Source organism: Pinus tabuliformis, chromosome J (genome assembly GCF_031772625.1).
Source record: "Pinus tabuliformis cultivar Carrire ecotype Pingquan chromosome J, CPIR1, whole genome shotgun sequence".
Classification (NCBI taxonomy): Eukaryota; Viridiplantae; Streptophyta; class Pinopsida; order Pinales; family Pinaceae; genus Pinus; species Pinus tabuliformis.
The window spans coordinates 545,767,916-545,792,555 of record NC_142295.1 but is presented as its reverse complement, the minus strand read 5'-3'; the positions used below and the strand labels follow the sequence as shown (position 1 = coordinate 545,792,555).

General features: G+C 40.3%; 1 protein-coding gene across 5 annotated transcripts in view; it reads left to right on the top strand.

Moving 5' to 3' along the window:
- LOC149228174 (autophagy protein 5-like) overlaps positions 1-24,640 on the top strand; it is a 362,140-nt gene that overhangs the window by 168,805 nt on the left and 168,695 nt on the right. For all 5 annotated transcript variants that reach the window (XM_089378082.1, XM_089378081.1, XM_089378079.1 and 2 more), the window contains one exon: positions 19,307-19,394. In XM_089378082.1, coding sequence (XP_089234208.1) covers positions 19,307-19,394 — 88 coding nt within the window. The remainder of the gene's footprint in view (positions 1-19,306; positions 19,395-24,640) is intronic.

The window sequence follows — 24,640 nt, the reverse complement described above, 5'->3', positions numbered from 1 at the left end:
ATCACTTAAAGTCACTTTTAAATTAGATTTAACTTTATAAAAATTATAAAGTTACTTTAGGAGAAAAATTAAATTCTTTTGGACACTTTTCCCTAGGCCAAAGATCAAAGCCTAAGGGAACCACCTGTCCTCCAGTACCAAATTTCAACACTCCCTCTTACTGAGGAAGGTGTTCCTCACCACACCCATCTTGTCTCTGAAGTAGACATGCTTGCCCCGTGGTAAGGCTTTGGTAAGAATATCTGCAACCTGCTCATTAGTGGAAATATACTCAAGCTTCACAGCTCCCTTTTGAACATAGTCTCTGATGAAATGATATCTGATTCCGATATGCTTTGACCTGTCATGAAATACTGGATTCTCCGTGAGTTTAATGCAGCTTTGATTATCACAGTAAATCACTGAAGGTCTCAACGGCTGACCAAATAAGCCAAACAACATCTTGCGAAGCCAGATAGCCTCACAACTAGCTAGACTGGCTGCCATATACTCTGCTTCCGCTGAACTCAGTGCTACTGACTGCTGCTTCCGGCTGAACCATGACACTACTGCTGAACCCAACCCAAAACAGCACCCTGAAGTGCTCTTCCTATCAGAAGCACAACCTGCCCAATCAGAATCAGCGTATCCTGCCAATCTCACTCCATCTCCCTGCATGTAGTCCAGACCATAATCCACTGTCCCCTGCAAGTACCGCAAAATGTGTTTTGCAGCCACCCAGTGAACCTTCCTAGGCTCACACATAAACTGAATCATCGTGTTGACTGCAAAACAGATATCTGGTCTAGTGTTGACCAAATACGTCAAGGAACCAATCAGCTGCCTGTACAATGTGGGATCCACCAACTCGGAATCCGAAGCATGAAGCTTCTTCCAGTTGGTGATCATCGGTGTCGACATGGGTCTACAATCCTCCATGTGGAATCTACTAAGGATGTCCAAAATATACTTCCCCTGCCCCAGGAAGAAATGCCCCTCCTCCTGCCACACCTCCAAGCCCAAAAAGTAATGCATCAAGCCGATGTCCTTCATCTCAAACTCCGTCGCAAGATCTCTCTTGCAGTGCTCTATGAGTCTCTCTGCACCTGTAATGACCAAGTCATCCACATACAACACCAGAATGAGAGGCTCCTCACCAATCACAATAAATTAAAGGTTCGGATCTGCCTCACTCTGTGAAACCCATCCCCTGCAAGTATGTATCTATCCTGGAGTACCAAGCTTTGGGAGCTTGCTTCAGGCCATAAAGGGCCTTCTTCAGTCTGCACACATGGGACTCCTTCCCATGCACCTCAAAGCCCTATGGCTGCTCAATGTACACCTCCTCCTGTATGAAGCCATTGAGAAATGCGGTCTTCACATCCATCTGGTGAATCTTCCAACCCATCTCTGTTGCTATCGATACAATGGAGCGGATCAAAGTATATCGAGCCACGGGAGCGAAGGTCTCCTCATAATCAACTCCCTCTACCTGGGAGAACCCTCTAGCCACAAACCTTGCTTTGAATTTCTCAATGCTGCCATCTGCAGCATGCTTTACCTTGTAAAGCCATCTGGAAGTAACCACGGATTTGTCGGCACCACCTCCCAAACATCATTCTTCATGATAGAAGAATACTCCTCCTGCATGGCCTCTCTCCAGACCTGCTGGCTAGCTGCCTCCTCATAGCTAGAAGGCTCAGAGTCAAGGATGCTGGTAACCATCGCCATATAGCTACAAAACCTCTCAGGTGGTCTACTCTCTCTGACCAGCCTCTTCGGCTCAGCAACAGATGTGGCATCTCTCAAGGTGTCCTAAAGCCACTTGGGCTTCCTCTTCCCTGAGCGCACTTCTCCCACCGGAGAATGAAACTCCTCATCATCATCAGGAGCCTGAACTCCTGACTGTCTGTCTGCTGTCCTCATGCCTGCACCTGAACCTGTAGAAGCTGAGGTACCGTGTGAACTGTCCATCAGTGGATTCCCTAGTGAACTGCTTTGCATGCTGCCCGGAGCACCACCTCTTTGGCTCGGCGAGCCACTGCTTACTGATGGACCTGACATCCTCACAGATGTACCTCCGATCCTCCTGATCCCTGCCCACTGGATCACTGCGACTGACTCAACTGCTGCTGAGGGTCTGGTTGATCCAGATACTCTAACTCTCGTGACCTCCTAAAGGCCCTGTCCTCCTAGAACTTCACATCCTGTCTGACAACAACTCTCCTCTGTGCAGGAATGTAAATCCGAAAGGCCTTTGAGGTCTCACTGTAGCCCACAAAGATACCCTTCTCTGCGGTGGGCTCTAGTTTGGTCCTCTTCTCCTTGGGTATATAGGAGTATGTAATGCATCCAAAGATATGAAGATGACCAATATCAGGCTTCTTCCCAGAGAAAGCCTCGTCCGGAGTCATGTGCCCCAAGGCACGATGCGGACTCCTGTTCTGCAAGTAAACAACTGTGTTGCAGGCCTCTGCCCACAAGAACAATGGCAACCCCTGATCATGTAACATGGCTTTGGCAGCCCCTATGATGGATCTGTTCTTCCTCTCCGCAACCCCGTTCTGCTGGGGGTTGTAAGGAACAATGAACTCCCTCCTAATGACTGCCTCCGCACAATAATCAACAAACTCTCCAAGGGTGTACTCTCCTCCATTGTTCGACCTCAGGGACTTGATCTTCCGACCTGTCTGTGTCTTCACAAGAGCTCTGAACTCCTGAAACTGCTTGAAGACCTCACTCTTGGTCTTCAAGAAATAAATCCAGGTCCTCCTGGAGTGATCATCAATGAATAAAACATAGTACTCATATCCACTCAAGGAAACATGAGACATCCGACCGCTCACATCGGAATGAATCAAATCAAGTATCCCAGTCGCTCTGCTGTCACTGCTGGGAAAAGGGGATTTGGCAAACTTGCCCATCGCACAATCTCTGCAAGTATCAAAGTGATCAGTACTGAAATTTGGCACACCTGTAGTGATCTCCCGTAATGTCCTCAAGGCTCCATGATACATATGTCCCATCCTGCGGTGCCAAATCTCACACAGCTCAGAACTGCTAGCTCTGCTGTCGGTACTACTGCTCAATGCCAAAAGGGGTTGAAATGCAAACTTGTACACCTTTGCATGGCGTACACCTATCACTCTAGCTAAATCAGCTGGAGTGCCCCTAGGATACATCAACACCTGTCCTCCCCTGAACAGTACCTCATATCCTCTGTCCTCCAAAGCTGAGACAGATATGAGGTTCTTCCTCATCCCTGGCACATAAAGAACATCTGACACTTTCAAGGGAGGTTTGGACTCCCTCTGAAATGTCAGTGTCCCCACCCCGACTGCTCTAACAACTCTGTCATCACCAAGTACTACCTCTATATCAGTGCCACTCTCTGAAAGCTTTGAGAAGTACTCACGGACTCCTGTCATGTGACGTGAAGCCCCACTGTCCACATACCAGATACCTGAAGATGCTCCGCTAATCGAGGGAAAAGCATGCTCCCTCTAAACCTGTGTGTCAGGTTATCCTGCATTAGAGGACTCACACGTAGTGAATGCAAACTCCCGGTCAAAACGACCTGCAAAGTCCTCAATCTCTGCTGAAGCTGCCACGTCTTGGTTCTTCCCCTTCTTCTTCTTCTTCTCCGGACACACAACTGCATAGTGTCCCATCTTTTGACAATTCCAACACTTCACTTTGGAATAGTCCTTCTGTGTGTTCCCCTGTTTACCTTTACCTTTGCCTTTGCCCCAACCACTGCTTGTGGAAGCCTGCTTCTTCCCTTTGTCTTTCTTGCCTCCTGCCACCAATGCTACATCCTCATCCTGCTCAACTGACTTGGCTGCCCCAAGCTGACCTTTCCTGATCTCTGTCTGAATGCAATCATCCCAAAACCTCTCCCATGTGGGAAGGGTCTCACGTGCACAAACCCCATCAGCAAAGTTCAACCATGAACGGGGGAGGCCATTCACTGCAATCCGCACCAACTCAGTGGGTGGAATGGCCTCTCCAATTGCTGCCAACTCATCTCTCACATTAGTAATCTTTGTGAGATAACCAACCGCATTATCATTACCCATCTTAATGTTCTTCAGCTTCTCCTTCAGGACCATCTTCCGGTTCTCATTGGTACTCTGGTAGAGATTGGACAATGCTGTCCACATCTCATGGGCATTGCTCTTTCCTCTCACATGAGGAATGCAATGGTCTTTGATTCCGTCTAGAATCAACCTCTTACCCTTATTGTTCTTCTCACTTTTTATTTTTTAATTCACCCCACTTTAATAAAGACCCACTTAGTCATTTATTTCCAAAGTCACTTTTCCTTTCTAATTTTTCATTGACTTTATAAAAGTCACTTTAAAATTAGACTTAGTAACTTTATCACTTAAAGTCACTTTTAAATTAGATTTAACTTTATAAAAATTATAAAGTTACTTTAGGAGAAAAATTAAATTCTTTTGGACACTTTTCCCTAGGCCAAAGATCAAAGCCTAAGGGAACCACCTGTCCTCCAGTACCAAATTTCAACAGAGAAGAGGTGGGGAGACATCAAGTTGTAGTCAGGAGGACTACATGCAAGGGTAGGATCCTTGAGGTGCCCAAACTCTTGGATCACATTCGACTATGGGAGCCCTTAACGACAGTAGCATGATGACAGATGTCGGGTGGAGCAAGGTGTGATGGAGCAACAAAGGAGTGCTACAGTGCAGAAGTTTGTAGTAGTGCAACAGAGGTTGCAACAGTGCAAGAAGCACAAAGGTGTTTGCAGCAGAGGGAGCACATGATAGCAACAGAGGTGGCTTCAGCATCACGAGGCTTCCACACTGACCAAGATGTCAGTGATTGGGTGAAGTCAGTTACTTCTCGGTAACTAAGTTGTAGTGCAACTGTTAGCAGTGGCAATGCTATGGGCAGCATGATGCAACATGTTGAGAGGGAGTTGCAGTACAGATGTAGCAGTGGCAGTGGCAGTGTCATGAGAAGTGGTACAGGAAGCAACAGTGCAGTGGATGTGGGGCAGTGGGCCAAGCACCAGCACAGAGGACCGATGTGGAAGATCAATGTGATGCTTCAATGGTGAGGCATTACTAGAGCACATTCCTCGCTATGAGGGAGTGTTGATTTTTGGTAGCATCAGATGTGCTCTAGCTATGAAATTTGATGGAGAGGCTAAGGCACATGAGATCTCCAAGACCCAGAAATCATTTGGAGAGATTCCACTCGGATGAAGAGATATTAAAATAATTAATATCTTTAATGGGTTCCTAAGTCTAAACTTAGGAAAATAAAAATATTAATGCGTATTAATATAAAATGGGTGAGAAAGTTCTATGTGACGAGGATCAAGCCAGTTCTAATCTTAGCTATTGATTAGGAACTTAATCTCGGTCGTTGAATTGTCAACATGAAAAGTATAAGAGGAGGCTTGAGGGTCAATTGGAGACACACCAAGACAGATCAAGAATTTGATTTTCTAGGGCTGGGTTTGCTGAGGAAATCAAGTTAGAGATTAGTTGCAGTGAGGGGTAGTTTAGCAAGGGATTTCGATCCAAGGCTGAAGAATACGTATCAGAGAGGCAACAAAGTATTGGAAGAGGCAGCGCAGAGCTTAGGAGAGCTGATGCAGAGGCTAAGGAGGCCAGCGTAGAGGACAAAAAAGAAGTAGAGGCAGACGCAGAGGACGCAGAGGCTGATGCAGAAGCCGTAGAGGCTGATGTAGACAACACAAAGGGCTATAGAGGCTGACGCAGATAACACAAAGGGCTGTAGAGGCTGACGCTGGGCTGAAGAGGTTGCACTGCGAAGGTTTTGTGGGGTAGACTGAGAGTAGATCAACCGAGAGAGGGTGACCCAGTTCCAGAGAGGGTGATGCAATGCTAGACGAGTGCTTGGAGCAGCTTTCACTGTCCAACACAAGGAACAGTCAGAGTCATTGTGGGGTTGATCATCTGATTGCTGATTTGCCGGAATAACTGTCTCCGGAGAGGTACTACCGCCGAGAATATTCTCTAAAGGGTGAGCCATTTTTGGCACCCTAGTTGTATTCAAAAATTTGCTTAATAATAGAACCCTCTATATGATTCACCGATTTTCCCGAATTGGGCTTTTCCGGGGACAATTGTTAAAAAATAACAGTGTCCCTTGTGTGATTGTCTTAGTTTATTTCAGTTGTTGATATGTATATTTGTGAAGGTTTCTTTTGTGTTTACTTTGATGTTTATGTTATTAAATAACTTGTTAATGTAAAGAACAACTAGGAGATAGTAAACTAGATATTGCAGTAGGGATTTCTGATGTGTTAGATTAAGGAATTTTCACAATTATGCTTCTTGATAATACTCACTCTCTTTCTTTTTCTTAATACTACTATTTGATTTTTGGTTTGCTTTGAACATGTAGTGAACACACACACACACACACACACATATATATATTTGAACTATCAATGGCGAAGGGCCAATGGTGATCAAGGACTTGGTAATTCAAAGAAGTCTTGAAAAATTGAGTGTGTTGAAAAGCCAGATCATATAGGGTCTTATAAGGGTGTGGCCAAGGATCATATTAGACTCGGCTTTGGTACCATTGAAGTGAGGAAAATTCGTTTACTAAATAAAGATCCAACATAAGGAGGATAATTAACAAAAATCTATATTGGACAAAATATATAAAATAATGAATAAGAATAATGACTAATGAGTGAATGCTATGATCTACAATGATGAATGGACTTGGTTATAGGCCTCAATCTTCCTTAAATCTCCTTAAAGGGGTCCATCTCCCAGATTCTCCCTAAAGGGAGCTTCTTCACAACTTGTGTGTGAGGCTATAACCTTCTCAACCAAGGGCACTTGAATTTTTTTGTTTATCTTTAGTTGTTTGTATCTTTGCTTGTGTTTTTTGCTTTATATGTTTTGAGATAGTATTTCCTATTTTGCTTAAGTGATTTCACAAGTATGTATAGTATGTTTCTAATCAATGTTACATTTATGTTATCGACAATTTATTGCCAGGGGTACAAAATTTAAATTATTGGCAATATTGGCGAAACTATCAGGAATTATCGGGAAACTTAAAAAATACAAAAATAATATTTTTTTCTCCTTTTTTCAACTTCTGAAAGAATATCAATATCAAACAAACACATTGCTACTTAAAATATGAAAATAAAAATGATATGTAAGATGATACATTAGATATCGATACTAAAATATGATATTTGTTCTTAGTCGTAAGATATAATAGAATGATACAAAAAGACGAACATAGATGTATCTCATGAGATGAATCATGGCAATGAGATCAACGGATTTCCCCTTGTTTACTCAATGAAAAATGGTCACAACATCCTCAACAATGTTGAACTAGACCAAAAGATTGATTGACCAAAAATTACTTAAAATATTCAAATTTTGAAAAGAACATATAATTCATGTGTATCCTTATGAATCCAAATTATTATACACAAATATGCAAAATTTCTCATGTATATAGCAAGTGTGCATATAGCCAAATATTAATAGAGAGGCTCTAAATGGCCTCCGAAATCCAAAGAAAATCATGCTACAAGGAATAGCTACATAATATCAAAATCATTGCCTATATTGGGATCCTCCTCATCAAGATCACCCTCTAAGAATTAAAATAAGATATAAAAAGCTTAGCATCCAAATCAATTATTTTGCTAGAGTGAAGTGTCTATTTTAACTAGGGTCATGAAGGAGGAGCTCAATAGTCAATGCCACCAACATTGAGTTACATAGAGGGCATGGTGATCTAGGTTAAACGTAAGTTTGATACCCTCATACATCACAAAATCAAGTAGAAATGTTCCAATACCGTCAACCCTAAAATACTAAAAACTGTTGTGTTTGTTGTATTTTAAGTGGGATTTGTTGACCCTGCTGCCTACACCTACCTACAAGTCAGTGAGAAAAGCCTTCAAACTCCACAAGGTGTGGTTGGTGGCAGGAAACTAAGAGAAGGGGCTGTCAAACTAATTCCGACTCTCTCCGTTTGAGCTATCTCCTAGGTTAGCTAAGGGGGCGGTCCCTAATGAACAGTTAAGTTAAAAAGATGTGAGTTTCTAGGAGAATTGTCAGAGTTAAATAGATTATTTCTTTAAGATTTATAAGCAAAACTGATATGAGCAATAACCATAAATACATAAGATAAGCATGAAATACATAAACAACCAGTGCCTTTAAAGTATTGCTCTTTAAGAAATGAAATTGTATTTGCTTATAATGAAGTGAAATGCTTTCAAATGGAAAATCAAAAGAATCCTAAAAGGTGAAACAATAAATTGTTAGCACAAGATATTATAAATGCTTTCAAGATGAATAAGTCCACAAATCAAAGCATGGAAACTATCTTGCTCAAAAGGATACAAAAATAACTCAAATGTTAGACCAAGATGACAACATGCAATTAGGTTTGCAACCCAAAATAATAGTACTTGAAATGAAGTCAACCATTGATGACAACAATTAAACCACAACATGAGTCAATTTCCAAGTACAAGAAAAATTAAACTATTTGCAAAATTAAAAAGAATTACAATGCTGGCATCCAAAGTGCCTCTTGAAATAACATTTGCATGTGAGATTTTAAACCATCAAGATAGCAAGAAATTTAAGAACTTTGCAAACAAAGCAAATATGATGGAATGAGTTCTTGGTTTATTTTATTAATTAGTGCTAAGGCAAAGTTACAATTGAACTCTAGTTCTTAGACCTCATCCTCACCCAAATGTTTGGATCTCACAATGAGGAGTCAATAGAGGTAGAGGGTCCCTAAAAGTATATTCAACCAACTTAAGTTGGAGGTAAGTTTTAATGTGGCTTGGGGCCTTCCTATATTAAAATGCCTATGCCTAGATGAAGTGAAAATTGTGTTATTTCCCCAAATTAAACAAATGCTTCAGGCAAATGCTTCAAAGAGAAATAGTTTGCAAAACTTGAGAGCGTATGCATGTGGGAATTTAAATATAAGATTAGTAAAAATTTATGTATTGATTTTAAGCATGCACAATATGAAATTTAAAAGCTAGAAAGCTAAGAAAAAACTAAAAGCAAGATTAGGCCACCCACAAGAATCCCTCCTCTAAATGAGGAAGGGGGATGCCATGGGAAAAATCCCAAGCTCCCTCCAACAATTTTTTTAATCTTTTATTAGCGCTTAAACCGGGTAAAAATGCCTCTAAGAGGGCAGCCTACAATACGAGAGAGATCTTTACAAATATGAGACTCTAACAAAGCTAGACTCTCTCCCAAAAAAATATAACAACAAACTTAAGATGGAAAAAACTCTCCAAAAGAGATTCACAAGGCTCAAAAGGCTCACGACCTCGATGAGTTTGCGAATCTCTCTCAAGTGCTTATGGCCTCCCTAGAAATTAATCTTTGGATAGCATGAGGGGGTCCTGTATACACACGAGTGAATAGTTTTCCAAAGCTCTTTGCTGCCCAATGCTCAAGCCTATGGGCTGCAAAACACAAAAAAATACCAATTGTCAGTGTAAAATTAGGAAAAAGAAACCAAAACTAAACTTATAATTTAATTTACAAAGTACTAGCTCAAGTAATGGGAGTGAACCCCATACTTGCCTAGCTTTAGAAATGACTCTTGAATAGGAGATATAACTTTGAAAGAAATAGAATCAAAGAAGTATTTTGAATTTTAAATGGATGATCAAGTAGCTATAGATTAAGAAAACTCTCTTTTGCTCTTCGTTGGATTGAAAACTTGAAGCGAAAAAATGGTTGAGTCTTGGATCGCTGTGATTCTAGGAGTGAGTTGATCTAATTGAGATTTCTCCCACTTCCAGATGGATTCCTGCACACAATACAAAAGATCTTTCCCACACACTTGAACATGTATTAGTTTGCACAAGATTAGAGCAATATAATGAATAAGATAAACCAAGCATTCTTCCTAAAATAAATTGGCAAGCTTATCTCTAGAATACTACTCTAAATCAATGATATCTGCAAGATAACTTGCACACATCAATCCAAGCAAGATGGCAAGCATAAACTAATATTAATTCAACATGTGAAAGAAATTAAACACAATAGCAATAGTATGAAAGGACATCACTTCATAACACCAAGATAACACCAACCAGATATCCCCAAAGTCTTGATTGTATTAAGAAAGTATGCAAGTACAAAATGGTAGAGTTTCCTCAAGCCCAAAAGCTTATTACATGATACAATATGAGAGTCCATGACTATTGTATAAAGAGTTGGGAGCAAATCCCAATGAAGAATGACAATGACAAATGGCATTGGAGCCAATCCCAATGTAGAAGTGATTAAACAAGTGGCATGAGGTGACAATCCCAAAGAGAAATTCGAATTTGTTGAATGGAGCTCCAATGCCAAGTGTAAAAATCAAATTCTGGCAAGTGGACATCATTTTCTTCTTCCCTTATGTGCCAAATTTGAATTTTATGATAGAATGACAAATGTATATGGGTGGTAACCCATGTGGGGACAATTTCCCACAAAAATCTCCACCAAATATCCTCCCAAATGTGCATTAACTTCACAAATTCGAATTTCCAAGTAACTTTCTCCTTTAATGCCAGAAATTCGATTTTATTTGAGCACATGTCCTTTCCTTGATTCTAGGAGTCCACATCACCTCAGGACTTCACTTTAACTCCCCCATAATTTTCCACCTCATTTCCACAACATTTAGCATGTGTGGATATTTATTTTTCTCCATTTATTTAATTTCTGGCTTAATTAATTGTCAGATTTCCCACTAAACCTAGGAAAAGTGGGTTTTGAGGGTTCAAAGCACATTTTTAACCCATCAAAGTGTGTCGTAGTCGAAAGTTGAGGGTGAGAGGCGCAAATTTTATTACTCATACCCCATAAAACTTCTCTAGACATCATTTATTACATTACAATTACAATTTTATTAGCAATTTTTGTAGTGCGAAAAATCTAAAAAATTAAAAAATGACTACCTAGACCTAACCAAATTCCACGAAATTTTTTGTGTGATCTAGTATGGTAATATACATCGAATCTAGACACTAATATGTGTTAGGGGCTCAACCTTCAAACTGTCACCTTGGTTTTGAGGTAAAACGTGAGTGAAAAAACCCAGAAAATTATCCGTCTTTGAAAAGAAGGGATAATTAATCACATAAAAAAACACTCCAAGGTGTACTCGTTCACTGATCGAGTGCCAACGTCCTAGGTCTGTTACAGACTCAAAAATTCATCATTATTAGTATCACTTATTACAATTCCCCGCAGGGTGTGGTATCTAGGTACAAGAAAGATGATGAGAAGATAGAAGTAGAGTTAAAAAACTTCGTTGACTGATGATATCTAATGGTACAAGTGTCCTCTAGATCATAATTGGTTATGGAGTCTTCATATAATCATTAGGTGCCACTCCAGTGGTCAACAGGAACCACTCTCAAACATCTCGAGTCAAGTAATGACAATGTTAAAAATTTAAGTAAAAGTGACATTTTCCTTTATGCCACTTTTACTTTAAGAAATTAATATTACCATTAACTACTAGGGGATGTATCTCATGAGATGAATCATGAGAAATAAAAGCAATAGATTTCCACTTAATTGCTTCATAGAAATAGTTAGAGTATCCTCACAGCTCAATCCCCTAACTCGCTTTTAAAAGATTAGGGTTAAAAGAAAAAATGGTAATAAATTCACAGAGACGGGGTAATAATTATGAAATTCACAGAGACGGAATTAATTTCGAAATTCACAGAGAATAAACTACATGATTCTATTTATATCAGATCTTACACATGATAATCGATCGATAGTTAATTTTAGCATTTCTTTAATCTGAACCCAAATCAATCCTGACTTGAGCTGGCACTGAAAAAGGTCTTGTGGATATACAAGTAGGATATGAATTGATTTTAGCATTTATTTAATCTGAATCCAAATCAATCCTCACTTGAGCTGGCACTGAAAAAGGTCTTGTGGATATACAAGTAGGATATGAATTGAAAACACTCTTTCTCTCTATAAATATATTTAATTTTGCACCCAATGCCCTATTATGCACATGGTCATACAGACAGAGTTATCAATCACCTGCATATTCAGTCAGGCTTTAGAATGCACCCCACTTTTATATACATGTGTGCACACTGTCATTGCAAATACAAACAGAGTTATCAATCACCGACATATTCAGTGAGGCTTTAGAATGCACCCCACTTTGATATACATGTGTGCACACTGTAATTGCAAATCCCTTTTCCTTTATTCAATCTTTAGGCACCATAATAGGCTCCCCCAAAAAGAAAATAAGCTTTTAAAGACTAATTATTTGCATACTGGTATGGTAGGGTTCTGATTACTTATTTCCTTTTTCCAGCATTTCTATGATGCCATGATAATATAAGATGGATAATTTTCTCATTCTCCAATGAATGATCACAGATATTAAGTCAGTGGGACTAAAAGAGTACTGCCAATGTCATTCGTAGTGCAAATGCAAAGGCAACTGCTATAGCTACCCTGACAGCAACATGAAAAGATCTAATAATAAAACTACAAAAAGCTAAGATATTCCAAGAAAGAGAACGACAGAGACGAACAATGAATATATAGTGAAATCTCCATAAGAACATGTCAAGTGGTTATGGAACTAGAAGCTGAGGTTGGAAAAGAGGGGAGGGGAGAGGTCTCCTCATGTGAGCCCTCAATCACTATGAAGGATCTGATGCATTGTCTGAGAGGGTCATTAGGAGAGTGCCTGGGGTTGATGGAGCTTGATTGTGTAATCCCAGGATGGAGCCTAGGAGGAGCCTTAGATTGAGGAGACCCATCTTTGCTAACACAAGGCTAGGAGGAAGAAACTGCAAACAGAAGACTGGTTTCTTGGTAGAGCTTGGAGAGTGGTACTTTATGCTGAGGTAGTCTGTCTCTGGCATTGGGCCCTCTTAGAGTTGCTCTATTTGACGATCTAATGAAGTCTATCTTGAGCTCTAGGATGGGAGCTCCTCGAAAGTGTCTTGAAAGTAGAACAACCGAGTAGGTTGGGGGGGGAAGAAGAGATTAGAGGATTCTAGATAGAGAGAAGCACCGAGGATTTTGATCTATAGATTCTATACCTAAGAATCTCCCTTAGAAAAGAGCTAAAGATCTCTATTTTGGATAATGAAAAATTGTGAAGAGGGAGCCACTCAGATCCTAGTAAAGGCATTAAAACTTCGCTATGATTTTGTAGAAATGTGACAATTGAAGGCTAGGAGATCCTTCGACTTAGCCTCTTACAAGTGGGAAAGTTGATAGATCCTATCTGAGCGACGGGGGTCATGATTGGTCTTGCTCCAAAGCTGATGGGAGACCACACAAAACTAACCTAGGGGGAAGTTGAGGGCATGCATCTATTTTTCTGAATGCTTTGGACTTGTTGATGCTTTAGCAGATTAACTTGCTATTTAATAGTTCACAATCTTATTGATCTTTTAATTTCTTTCTGCAGGACTGATTGTCTATGGTTTTGACAAATTGTGTGCCAGGTAATCCCTGAAGGCTGAAAGAGACAATTTTTTAACTACATTAGTCGGTTTTGTATTATTCTAGGGATTGTCCATAGTCTAAATATTCTTGCACTATTGACTCTGATATAAGACCACCAAGGAAAAACTAGGAAGATGATTGCACATGGAATAATGCTTATTAAATCTTTGCAGCAAGCCAACAGGACATGAGACATTTGTCATCATAACAAATTTCGAGTGTATAAGAGCCGATAGATTGGAAGTATGTGATTGGTAGGGAAGATTTAATGAGCTCATGGATTGTGGAAATTTCTATGCTAATTTCGACTGCATATATTTCTGAAATTGATGGTGATGTTTCTTGTGACAGATTGATGTTTGGACTTGTGTGCATTTTATCACGATGAGCCGTGTTTGGATTAGTGTGCATTTTATTTTTTTCATCTATGCTCTTCTTCCGTATCCACTTCTGACTTATGAAGTTTCCTTTGCAACATTTGGTGCAAATGCTAGTTTAATTAATATTACCATTAACTACTAGGGGATGTATCTCATGAGATGAATCATGGAAATGAAAGAAATAGATTTCCCCTTGTTTACTTCATAGAAATAGTCAGAGTATCCTCACAGCTCAATCCCCTAACTCACTTTTAAAAGATTAGGGTTAAAAGAAAAAAAATGGTAATAAATTCACAGAGAGGGGGTGATAATTTCGAAATTGACAAAGATAGGGCAATAATTTCGAAATTCACAGAGAATTGATTGAAATTTACAGAGACAGGGCGATAATTTCGAAATTATCGTGATAATTACCAAAATTATCGCAATAATTTCAAAAGGCACTCCCGATATTATTGCCAAGGTTGGTTTTGGCGATATTATCATGATAATTCTGATATTATTGCGATAAGTGCAACACTGTCTAACCCTCCTTTTCTGCTTGTTGATTGATTTTTCCTCCAAGCTCAGGGAGCTTGCTGTAGTGTTAGTTTAGTTTAGCATTAAATTGGATTCAAAACCTAGTTAAGGGCTTTCACCCGTGTGGGAGGCTAATAAACCCTAGGCTGCCTTCCTGGTTGTTTGGTCATTAGAGGAACTGGGTAATCAATCTTAATGCTTGCTGTTTTCTGTTTGCATACAGGTTGAAAACAGGTGTTAGTTGGGCTGCAATGTTTCATTTTCAGCTCTTTCGTTTCATGTTAGTATTTAACTTGCTCACAAAGGAGAAAAAAAGTAAATCCTAGTTAGTCTTCTTACCTTTGATAGTTATTTCTGTTTTTTTTTATGCTCTAATAAACCTAATTGAACACTCACATAAACCCTAATAACACAACTAGGTTTTTAACAATTTAAGATATTTTATCTCCTAAATAACTTAATAGCCAACCTCTTGCTTGCCTAATTTAAGATAATTTATCTCCTAAATAACTTAGTGGCCAACCTCTTGCTTGCTTAATTCTCCAAACCGAGTTTTCCTAGTTTCTCTCAAAAATTGTGTGGAAACTCCAGTTCTCTTCCAAGCACTCAAACTTGGGTCTTCCTCCTTGTGGTAGTGTGATACCTCACACTAACTATAATGCTATTGTTGGAAACACTAAGAGGGGGGGTGAATCAATATTCCTTTACAATTATTACTTTTACCAGTTAGATCATTTATATTTAGAACACAAAATGAACAATAAGAATAAATGCTTTTATTAATTTCTTTTTCACAGTAAATCAAGTACAATGTATATATGGCTCCAACCCAGATGAAGACACCGATCTTCAATCTCCCAGGCTCCACCCTGTTGCCAAGCACCATCTTGGACTTTTGGGAGGCTTCTACCTCTAGGGCACCGACCCTATCTTCTCAAGGCCCCAACCTTGTGTTTAGAGGCTCCAACCCCTAGGGAACCAACCCTTCTCTGGTACAGGCTCGGACCTGGTTTCTTGAGGACACCGATCCTCTAGGGCTCCAACCCTATCCTCCAAGGCCTTGTCTTTTCAAGGCTCCAACCACTTGGGCTCCAAACCACTACAATACATCGTCAAGATATGTTTGGTAGTAACTCACGGCTCCCAAAATCGTCTTCACCGAGTCTTGTCAATCTTCAGCAATGCCTTCTCCAAATCACTTCATCAATGACAACCTTGTCTTCTTAGAAGGTGTCAACACTGCTTTTCATATTACCCAAAAAAAAATTCTTAAGTTACTACATCAATGCTTCAATCATGCTGCTCCTTCTTGATAGTCTCCATACCCAATTCTCAATTTCAAAAGAATCTTCAACTGATCTTCAATATGCTGTTGCAATTAGCCTTCCGCTGCTACACAAATTGATCCAAAGTTATTTGCTCTAGGATCCTGACTTCAAGATCTTTGTTACCAAAATAAGCACAACTTCACAATGACTTCAAGGGTTCTTCAATATTTCTTCAATGTCTGGTCCAAGTGAATAAGCCCAAAAATCTGCTCAAGGTAGCTTTAGAAGTTTTTCCTCAAATGATGCTTCAAGTGGTCTCTTAGCGCTTCCTTCAATTGTCTTTCAATATACAACCAATATTGTGCTCCAACCCTATCCTCCAAGGCACCAACCTTGACTTTTCGAGGCTCCAACCACTTGGGCTCCAACCCACTACAATACTTGATCAAGATATGTTTGGTAGTAACTCACGGCTCCCAAAATCGTCTTCACCGAGTCCTGTCAATCTTCAGCAATGCCTTCTCCAAATCACTTCATCAATGACAACCTTGTCTTCTTAGAAGGTGTCAACACTGCTCTTCATATTACCCAAACAAAACTTCTTAAGGTACTACATCAATGCTTCAATCATGCTGCTCCTTCTTGATAGTCTCCATACCCAATTCTCAATTTCAAAAGAAAATTCAACTGATCTTCAATATGCTGTTGCAATTAGCCTTCCACTGCTACACAAATTGATCCAAAGTTATCTGCTCTAGGATCCTGACTTCAAGATCTTTGTTGCCAAAACAAGCACAACTTCACAATGACTTCAAGGGTTCTTCAATATTTCTTCAATGTCTAGTCCAAGTGAATAAGCCCAAAAATCTGCTCAAGGTAGCTTTAGAAGTTTTTCCTCAAATGATGCTTCAAGTGGTCTCTTAGCGCTTCCTTCAATTGTCTTTCAATATACAACCAATATTGTGCCTCTAAGATCTGTAATATACTATCAGTACTTGTGCTTCCAAAGTCTGCAATAGATTGCCAATACTATTTCAAAGTTTTGAAGTGTAATCACTCCTCACAGGTCCAAAGGATATGCTACCAGAGATCTGCACAATAGGATATGTCACCACAAGTCCACAAGCCTTCAACAGAGATCTGAATGTGATTTCTTCACCACAGATCTTGAAAAATGATTTCCACTATTCTGATGACAACCACAAGCCTAAGAGATATTCTTCAAACTACCTTTGTGATAGATATGTTAGCCTTGATAGATCCACGGTCCAATCAAAGGTCACTATGATTTTCACTGCCCTCAAGGAATCCGAAGAGAAGAACTACTGTTACAACAAGTCTGCAATATTTCAATAGAAATGTTAAACAGGTTCGTAAGTCCAAAATGAAATTTCTGTCACAGTTCTGAAATGTCTCCACAGGTCCGAAGTGTATGTAGCATATATACAGATCTGAGGTAAATTCTTCAACAGATCCGAGCCTTTACTTCCTCAGGACTGTCATAAATCTGTCCCTTAGCAATGCTGTCCACACACAATACTCACAGGTGCAGATCCGAATTTATAGGAGATATCTTAAATGCCCAAACTGTGATTAAAAATCCTCCTCGGCCTTGGTTCACGAGATGTGAACTTTCCTTGCTGTTCTGTGTCTTGTTTCTGAAATAATCACTGAATTTTTTTATTATCTGAAATGAAATGTTTTGACTTATATTTATAGTGATTTCGTCTAGACATGAAGGGACACGTCTTCTGGGAGCAGGCCGACTTGAATTACTGGTTTTTTTTAGGTCAGCTAGGCTGCCAAATAAATTTTTCTAACTTAAAAATTCATTATCTCCTCAACCACCGGGAGTTTGAGGGCGAGTAAGGGCTCATTAGAAAGGTAAAAATATACTCTATAAGATGGTATAGGTCTCACTGTGGAAAGATGCCTCCAAGGTGTCAAAAAATAATTTTCTTTGTGACTGCTCTTTGAAATATTTAGTGCAGAGGGTGATTAGGACAGCAAGAGGTCATTAGGGCTTCTAAGTTCTTCACCATAGTGTATGTGAGTCATCCATGTCATCATGCATTCATCAAGTGATCTCCAATTCCTTCATTGTCCATGTCATCAAATGTAACGTCACCATATATGTCATCATGTGTGCAGCGATATGTCATTAACCATATGCAACATTCATCAATTTGTTAGAGCAAGGGCTAGATCATCACAAGGAGAGCTTCTTCATCAAGAGTCACTACGAGCATCAATGAGAAGGACTCCTTCATCAAGAGTAAGGACATCATCATGATTTCTAGGGCTTCTTCATCAAGAGTAAGGATACAAGAGGTTATGGTGTCTTCATGGTTAGTTCAAGGACATTATGAACAGTAGGCATATGGGACAAGACTTCTTCTTAGTGGCTTGACATCATAATGACATCATTAATAGCTTGCCATCTTCATTAATGGCATCTTTATCAAATAAGAGTTATGACATCATCATCTGCAACCAGGCATCTCAAGAATATTTACCATCTCGGCCAATGCCATATTGACATCAATGACAACCTTGATTAACAGCTATAGGGTTCAGTCAAGAAATCACGTGCCACAAGATTTTGTTTAACTTCTGTACTAATAGTTGTGAGTTTTTTTTCTGAAAATCACACATCTTGATGAGTTTGGCTGAGCCATTCCCAAAATGAGTCCTTTCATTGAAACTTGCCATCATTCCAAAACTCATGGGAACTCTAGCTAAAAATTATTTATCTTGGCAAAAACTTGGAAAATTTACCAAAAACTTGTCAAATTTTGCATATTGTATTTGATGACATGAATTCGTGGATAAACTGTTGTTTTATAGGATTTATGGATTGGAAATGTGGTTATTATTTTTTTATAATTTTCCTTTATTTTGAGTTTTTTTCTATTTGCTTAGTTTTGTCTTGAACTGAGTTTTGCTGCGTTTAGTTGAGTCGAATGCTGGCCAGATTTTTTGCTGAGTCCGAGTCTCACATCTTTGCTTGTTAGAATTTAATAACCTTGTGCAAATTAATAGCAGGGATCATTCCTTCCCATATGTTCTTAGACTATACTGATTTGCTGTTATTTGGTTTTCATTGTTGGTACAATTACAGAAATGAAAAACTTGATGATGTTGCTGAAAGTCTAATATTCTAAGAAATGACATATTCTTGGACCATTGAGCATGATTAGCTTTGAATTGTGGATACATGATAGAGTTTTTCAAATGCCGTGTCCAGAATAAATGTTTAAAACTAAATATAAAGGCTAGTACCATAGGTTTCTTTTAATCTGTAGCCTGCATGAAGATCACAGAATATTGGGGAAAACTGCATCCATTCTTGCAGGAAAACTTTTCATTGAAGACGTCAGTCTGCAACAATATTACATGTTGAAAATTGTGAGCAAAATGCAAGCCTATAGTTGTTTAGATTAGTGTGTTTTTGATCTTAATCCATCATTGTAGATTGCACGATCTGCTTACATTCTTTTGCATTGTGACACAACACTATCATTTGGTTTCACACAATATTGTTCATTTGAGTGCCATGCATTATGTTTAGAGCTGCAGCATTTACATGCTAATTTCAGCATTCTTCATCTTCCAACTGTGACTACAGGCATCCTTCATAATGAACGGAAGCACAAGGAATGTAATGAACATGTCAAAACCAGATCAAATAGAGCTATGGCGATGTGTTGCAAAAGGTTTTCTTTAACACCACTCATACACTTGCATTCTGCTATATATAATCCTGTAGTATGTGGACCTACATCTTATACTTTGAAATGCATGATCTCTCTGAAATTTATCGTCAGTGAACTTTTGCTATAGCTAACGGAAAAATTTGAGAGGAATATTATTTGGGCTTTCTCTAGTGATGTGGCATGGTAATATGATTAGGATGCTAAATGAGATATTAAAAAAGACACCATGTTACAGGAATGTAAACCTAGTATCTGCTATGTATCATCCAACAGGGATGAAAGTGAAAATTTACCTAAATATGGGCACAATCTATCCCAGGATTTAAAGTGTGATTCCATACATAACTGTTATACGGGTGGAAATGATTAATTTATGTAACTTGGAAATCATTACAATTCCAATGCCAAGACAACAGTGAAAACGTTGAAGGAAATACTTCTTTAAATTCTATAATATAATGCCCACAAATGTGGTCTAGTGGCAAGCAGTGAGGTGATTGGGCTTGTATTAATATGGAGACCTGGGTTCAAGACCCCTAAGTGGGTCTACATGAGACCAGGTGCAAGTCCTGGGTGACTTTGACAGCATAGATATATCCCTTGTAGCATGGCAGCTTAGCCAAAGAGATCATATAAGAGGCATTTCTAAAAAAAAATCTATATTGTGAAATATATGGTGGGATCGAATTACATTACAAATTTGTACAGACAGAAGACTACAAGCTGGAAAACTTATAATTATAGAAGTAATAGATGAAAAATCAATGAGCAAGATTCTAAAGTAATCCCATGTCTGAAACCATATCCATAATCAAGGCTGAAGGTGTAAGCTAGAATCCATTGTAAGACACGATAGTAAATATTATTTGAAGAACTTGCACAGCCAGGTTAGTTTATTCATACTAATTGAGATGCATTAAAATTGGATAAAAGAAATGAAAAGATGCTTACTGGGATAAGATTTGTTAATGAATGAGACCGAAGCTGGATCAACAGTCATGTTAATTTTGAGGAATGGATGCAGTGATTTGATCTACAAGAAGTTAAGAACTAAGTAGGATAAGGCACCAAAATTCATTCATCATGAACCATGAAAGAATTCATGGATTTCTAGTGGCCTACAAAACATGAAAGGATTTTTTTACAAAGATTAATATAAGGCCTCTGAGCTCCTTTTGTAGCATGGACATTTCACACAACTCTCTGATTGAAATTTGTCCCGTGGATCTGTTAGTGTTTGAATTTGTGATGCTGATTTTTAAAGCTTAAACTCTGAAAAAGAGTTAGTGTTGGGCATGGAATCCCCCCCAAGGCATGTTTTGGGGCTCAAAGCCCAAGTTTTGACCCAATCTTGTTGTAAAGCTCCACGAATTGCGAACACAGAGCGCGAAAGTATGATAGAGTCACAGGGTTGTCCACCCTAGTTTTGTAATGTAATGTCGGCTGAATAGACCTACCCATGGTCCGCGAACCATGGGATTGTATAAATAGAGCGAAGCTCTAAGTAGATAGAGCAAGAAGGTAGAGAGAGAAGATTCTAAGTAACTAAGTGAAGTGTGTCTTTAGGTCGTAGAGTAGGAGAAGGCTTTTCAGCTGAGTGCGCAGAGGCCTAGTAGTCCGCAGTTGAGTGCGCGGACCCCTGCAGTTGAGTGCGCAGGGCGGAGTCTAGTCTGTAACCGAGGAAGGAATTAATAAAGAGAAGTTTGTTATCATTTTGTGTATCTGTTCTCGAGTTAATGAATGATTCATATAATTTGCAAATATACTGTTTATTTACTGCGCGCATATGTATGAATGGTTTATGTTGTTAAGTATAATTCAAAGCATGCAAGTAGGCTAGAATAATCAACTAACATTGGAATACCAGTACGATCTTGGGTAATAGCGCAGAGCGCGATGCTCATCCCCTGAGTAGGGCTGCGCGAAGGCCGGGAAAGTGCGCGAAGCAACCTGCGTGCAAGGTCAAACCACGGACCACTTGAACTCATCAGACATCTCTAGGGTGCGGAAACCTGGTTCTAGCACCCTCCCATACTACTTCGGGTGAGACAACAGTCCGCGCTCTGCGGACTGTTGCCGAAAAGGTTAGTGGTACCGGGATTTGTTTGGCTAAATTAACTCTGAACCTGGGTTAGGCCCCAATAAGCTAACAAATGGTTCTATTTCCGACCAGGATTTGCATAGAGATGTCCGATGTCGTATCGCTGGAATTCGACAAAGAAAGGAATTGAACAGTGGTTGGACAAAAAGATTCACGAGTTTGTGGTGTAGGAAAACAAGAATCCACGATTATCAAAGGAAGAGTGGTTAGATTGCTACTTATATACGGAAATCCATGAAATTTTCTTTGCATCCTTCCCCTCTGAGTTGTACGAGTGGATCGCGAAGCTAGCAGACAGTCAAGGAAGGTGTAAGCTCGACAAACCTATTGTGTGGATTCTAGAGTTGGTGCGTAGACTGGAAGCATCGGAAGATAAGATTGCGCGCGCTGTGGCCCATTGGCTCGATCGAATTATAGGAGGGTTTATCATCAAGTTCGCGGTAGATACTTCAATCAGCTATAGCGAAGAGAAACGACACTTCCTCAAAGGATTGCGAGTTAAGTACGTTAAATCTTTGAACACTTGGATTAAAATGCTATTGTGTGAAAAGCGGGTTATGCGAATAAATTGATGTTTGGGGTTACGTGAAGTGGGAGGATCTACAGAAACGAAAGTAGTCCAAAACTGGAAACTAGCCCTTTGATTTCACCTCCGCGAGAAAGCGAGGAAGAGCTCGCGAAGGTCTCACCAAGAAGTGCGATCAGTTTGATAAAGCAGCGAATTCCGCGCATACCACCCCCACCTACACCACCACCAGTTTCACCATCTTCACCCCCGTCTTCGTCCATACCACCTCCGCCACCACCACAGTACAATATGGCAAGTGAGATAAAGTTGCCGGTGTTCAAAGGAGTAGGGAACGAAGATCCGGACCAGTTTTGGTTTGTGGTAAAGGTTGTATGGGAAGCGCAGGGAGTCCAGATGACAATATAAAGAAAGCAATGCTGGTCAGTGCTCTATAGGATCGCACACTGACGTGGTATATTAAGCACTCCAATGACAATTCGAACACAGGGATTGCAGATATCCAAGTTGCCCTAAATAGGGAATTTAGCAGGCCAAAATTAGAGACAGTCGATTATTGGATTTAAGGAAATCGCGATGCTTCCAGGCGAAACCCCCTGGGAGCTAGATCAGAGACTGAAGTGTATGATTCGTGAAGCCAACATGACCTTGATGGATGGGCAACACCATGCATGGTTTGTAGCATCGCTAACACCGCATCTAAGGAACGCGTTGTCACAGTAGAAGCTATCCACTCAGGTCGAGGCCTTGGAGATCGCAATGAGACTACACGAGACCCCGATACAAGATCCTAACCTGGGAGTTCAACAGATCCACGCGCAGTTGAAAAACTTGTGCCTTGAGATGTAGAGTTTGAAACAAGACAGGACAACTCACCCAGAAGCGCGTGAGGAGGTATGGTGCGTAAAGTGCAAAGGCTAGGGACATGACAAGGACCATTGTCCAGTATTCGCAAACTGCCTTGCGGGAGGAGGACCAATGCCATTGAGACCGGAGGCACAAGCAGGACCGAGCGCGATGCCTGCATTATGGTGCGCGATTTGTCAGATAGGAGGAAAGCATGCTACAGATAACTGCCATCTATTACAAAAGTATATGCAGACTTCCCAACAGTTATTCTGTAACTTCTGCAGGTCAGTAGGCCACTATGAGCACACTTGTAGAAGTTATGAATTGATGATGGTTCGGACTCCTACCTATAGAGTTCAGACCGAAACACGGGCCCTCGATCAAAATGCAGGGATGGCGCGCACTGGATTTCAGGGGTGCGGACAAGGTTGAGGTGGAATGGGACTAGGAAGAGGTCGTGGACAATTGATATGCTACAATTGTAGAGGATCGGGGCATTATGCCCACGATTGTACAAATCCGACGAGACCATCATGCTTATATTGTACCCAGTTTGATCATGAGATGGAGGACTGTCCCACGTTGATAGCGAGGTTGCGCAATAAAGGAGCACTCCAACCTCCCCCGACTCAAAACCTGCATATGATGAGGTTTGAGCTGTGCGAGGAAGACCCGAACGTAAATATTGTGCTCTGAAGTGGTATGACGATAGGAGATGACAAAGGCAAGCAACCCGAAGAGAGTGCTTGGGTTCGCAAGGCTCTAACAAAGGAACCAGAATTTGATTTGGAGCGCGCTAAGGAGACATTCATGGAAGCTAAGAAGAGCTTCGCTGAGGTCTCCACTTCAGGTAGTAAAGACAAATTGGAACCTGAAATGGACCCATCAATGCTCACTACCTTTCTGGAGACATGCATGAAGCTGCTGCATGACAACAAGGCTGTGAAGGGGCTGCAAGAACTCATCACTAGATGTGTTGGGACTACGCCAATAGAACTGCGTGTAGTCCGGAAGCTCGGGAAGCACACAACGCGAACAGGAAGAGAGATGAGATTGACCGCGCAGATCGGGGAATATGAAATGGATCAAGTGATTTTGGATCTAGGGTCGGACCCGAACGTCCTGCCAAATCAGACATGGGAATGCATGGGCAGGCCTACGCTACAATGGTCTCTTATTCAATTGCGAATGGTGAACCAGCAAAAGATCCTACCTATGGGAAGATTGTAGGGAATAACGGTAGATATTGAAAGTGCGAATGCGCTTGCAAATTTTGAAGTGATAGAGATTGTTGATGACAACAATCCCTATCCCGCGCTATTGGGAATAGATTGGGCCATTGACATGAATGGAGTGATAAATCTAAAGAAGCGCAAGATGATTTTTGAGAAAAAGTCACTGCACGTAGTGGTACCTTTAGACCCTGCGGAAGGATCGCGCTACACAGAGCCAGTGTGCGACTACGACAGCGATGACGATCTAGACTGTATCTACAAGATAACCGCGCGGGAGCAGGACTGGGTGAATCCAACAGCGGATGGCAGGATTTCGTGGGAGCGCGAAAGCTCCTGCACCTCAGATTCGGACGAGGAGATAGAATGATGGCAGAACCGGTTACATGAGGTAACCACGCTCAACTGCAACATGATGACAAGGTCGCTGTGCTGCGTGACAACAGAGGTAAGAGATCTGCCTATGTATGATGGATTGACCGAGGTGGATGATTTCCTAAACCAATTTGAAAGAGAAGTACTGGAACAACAACGTTTT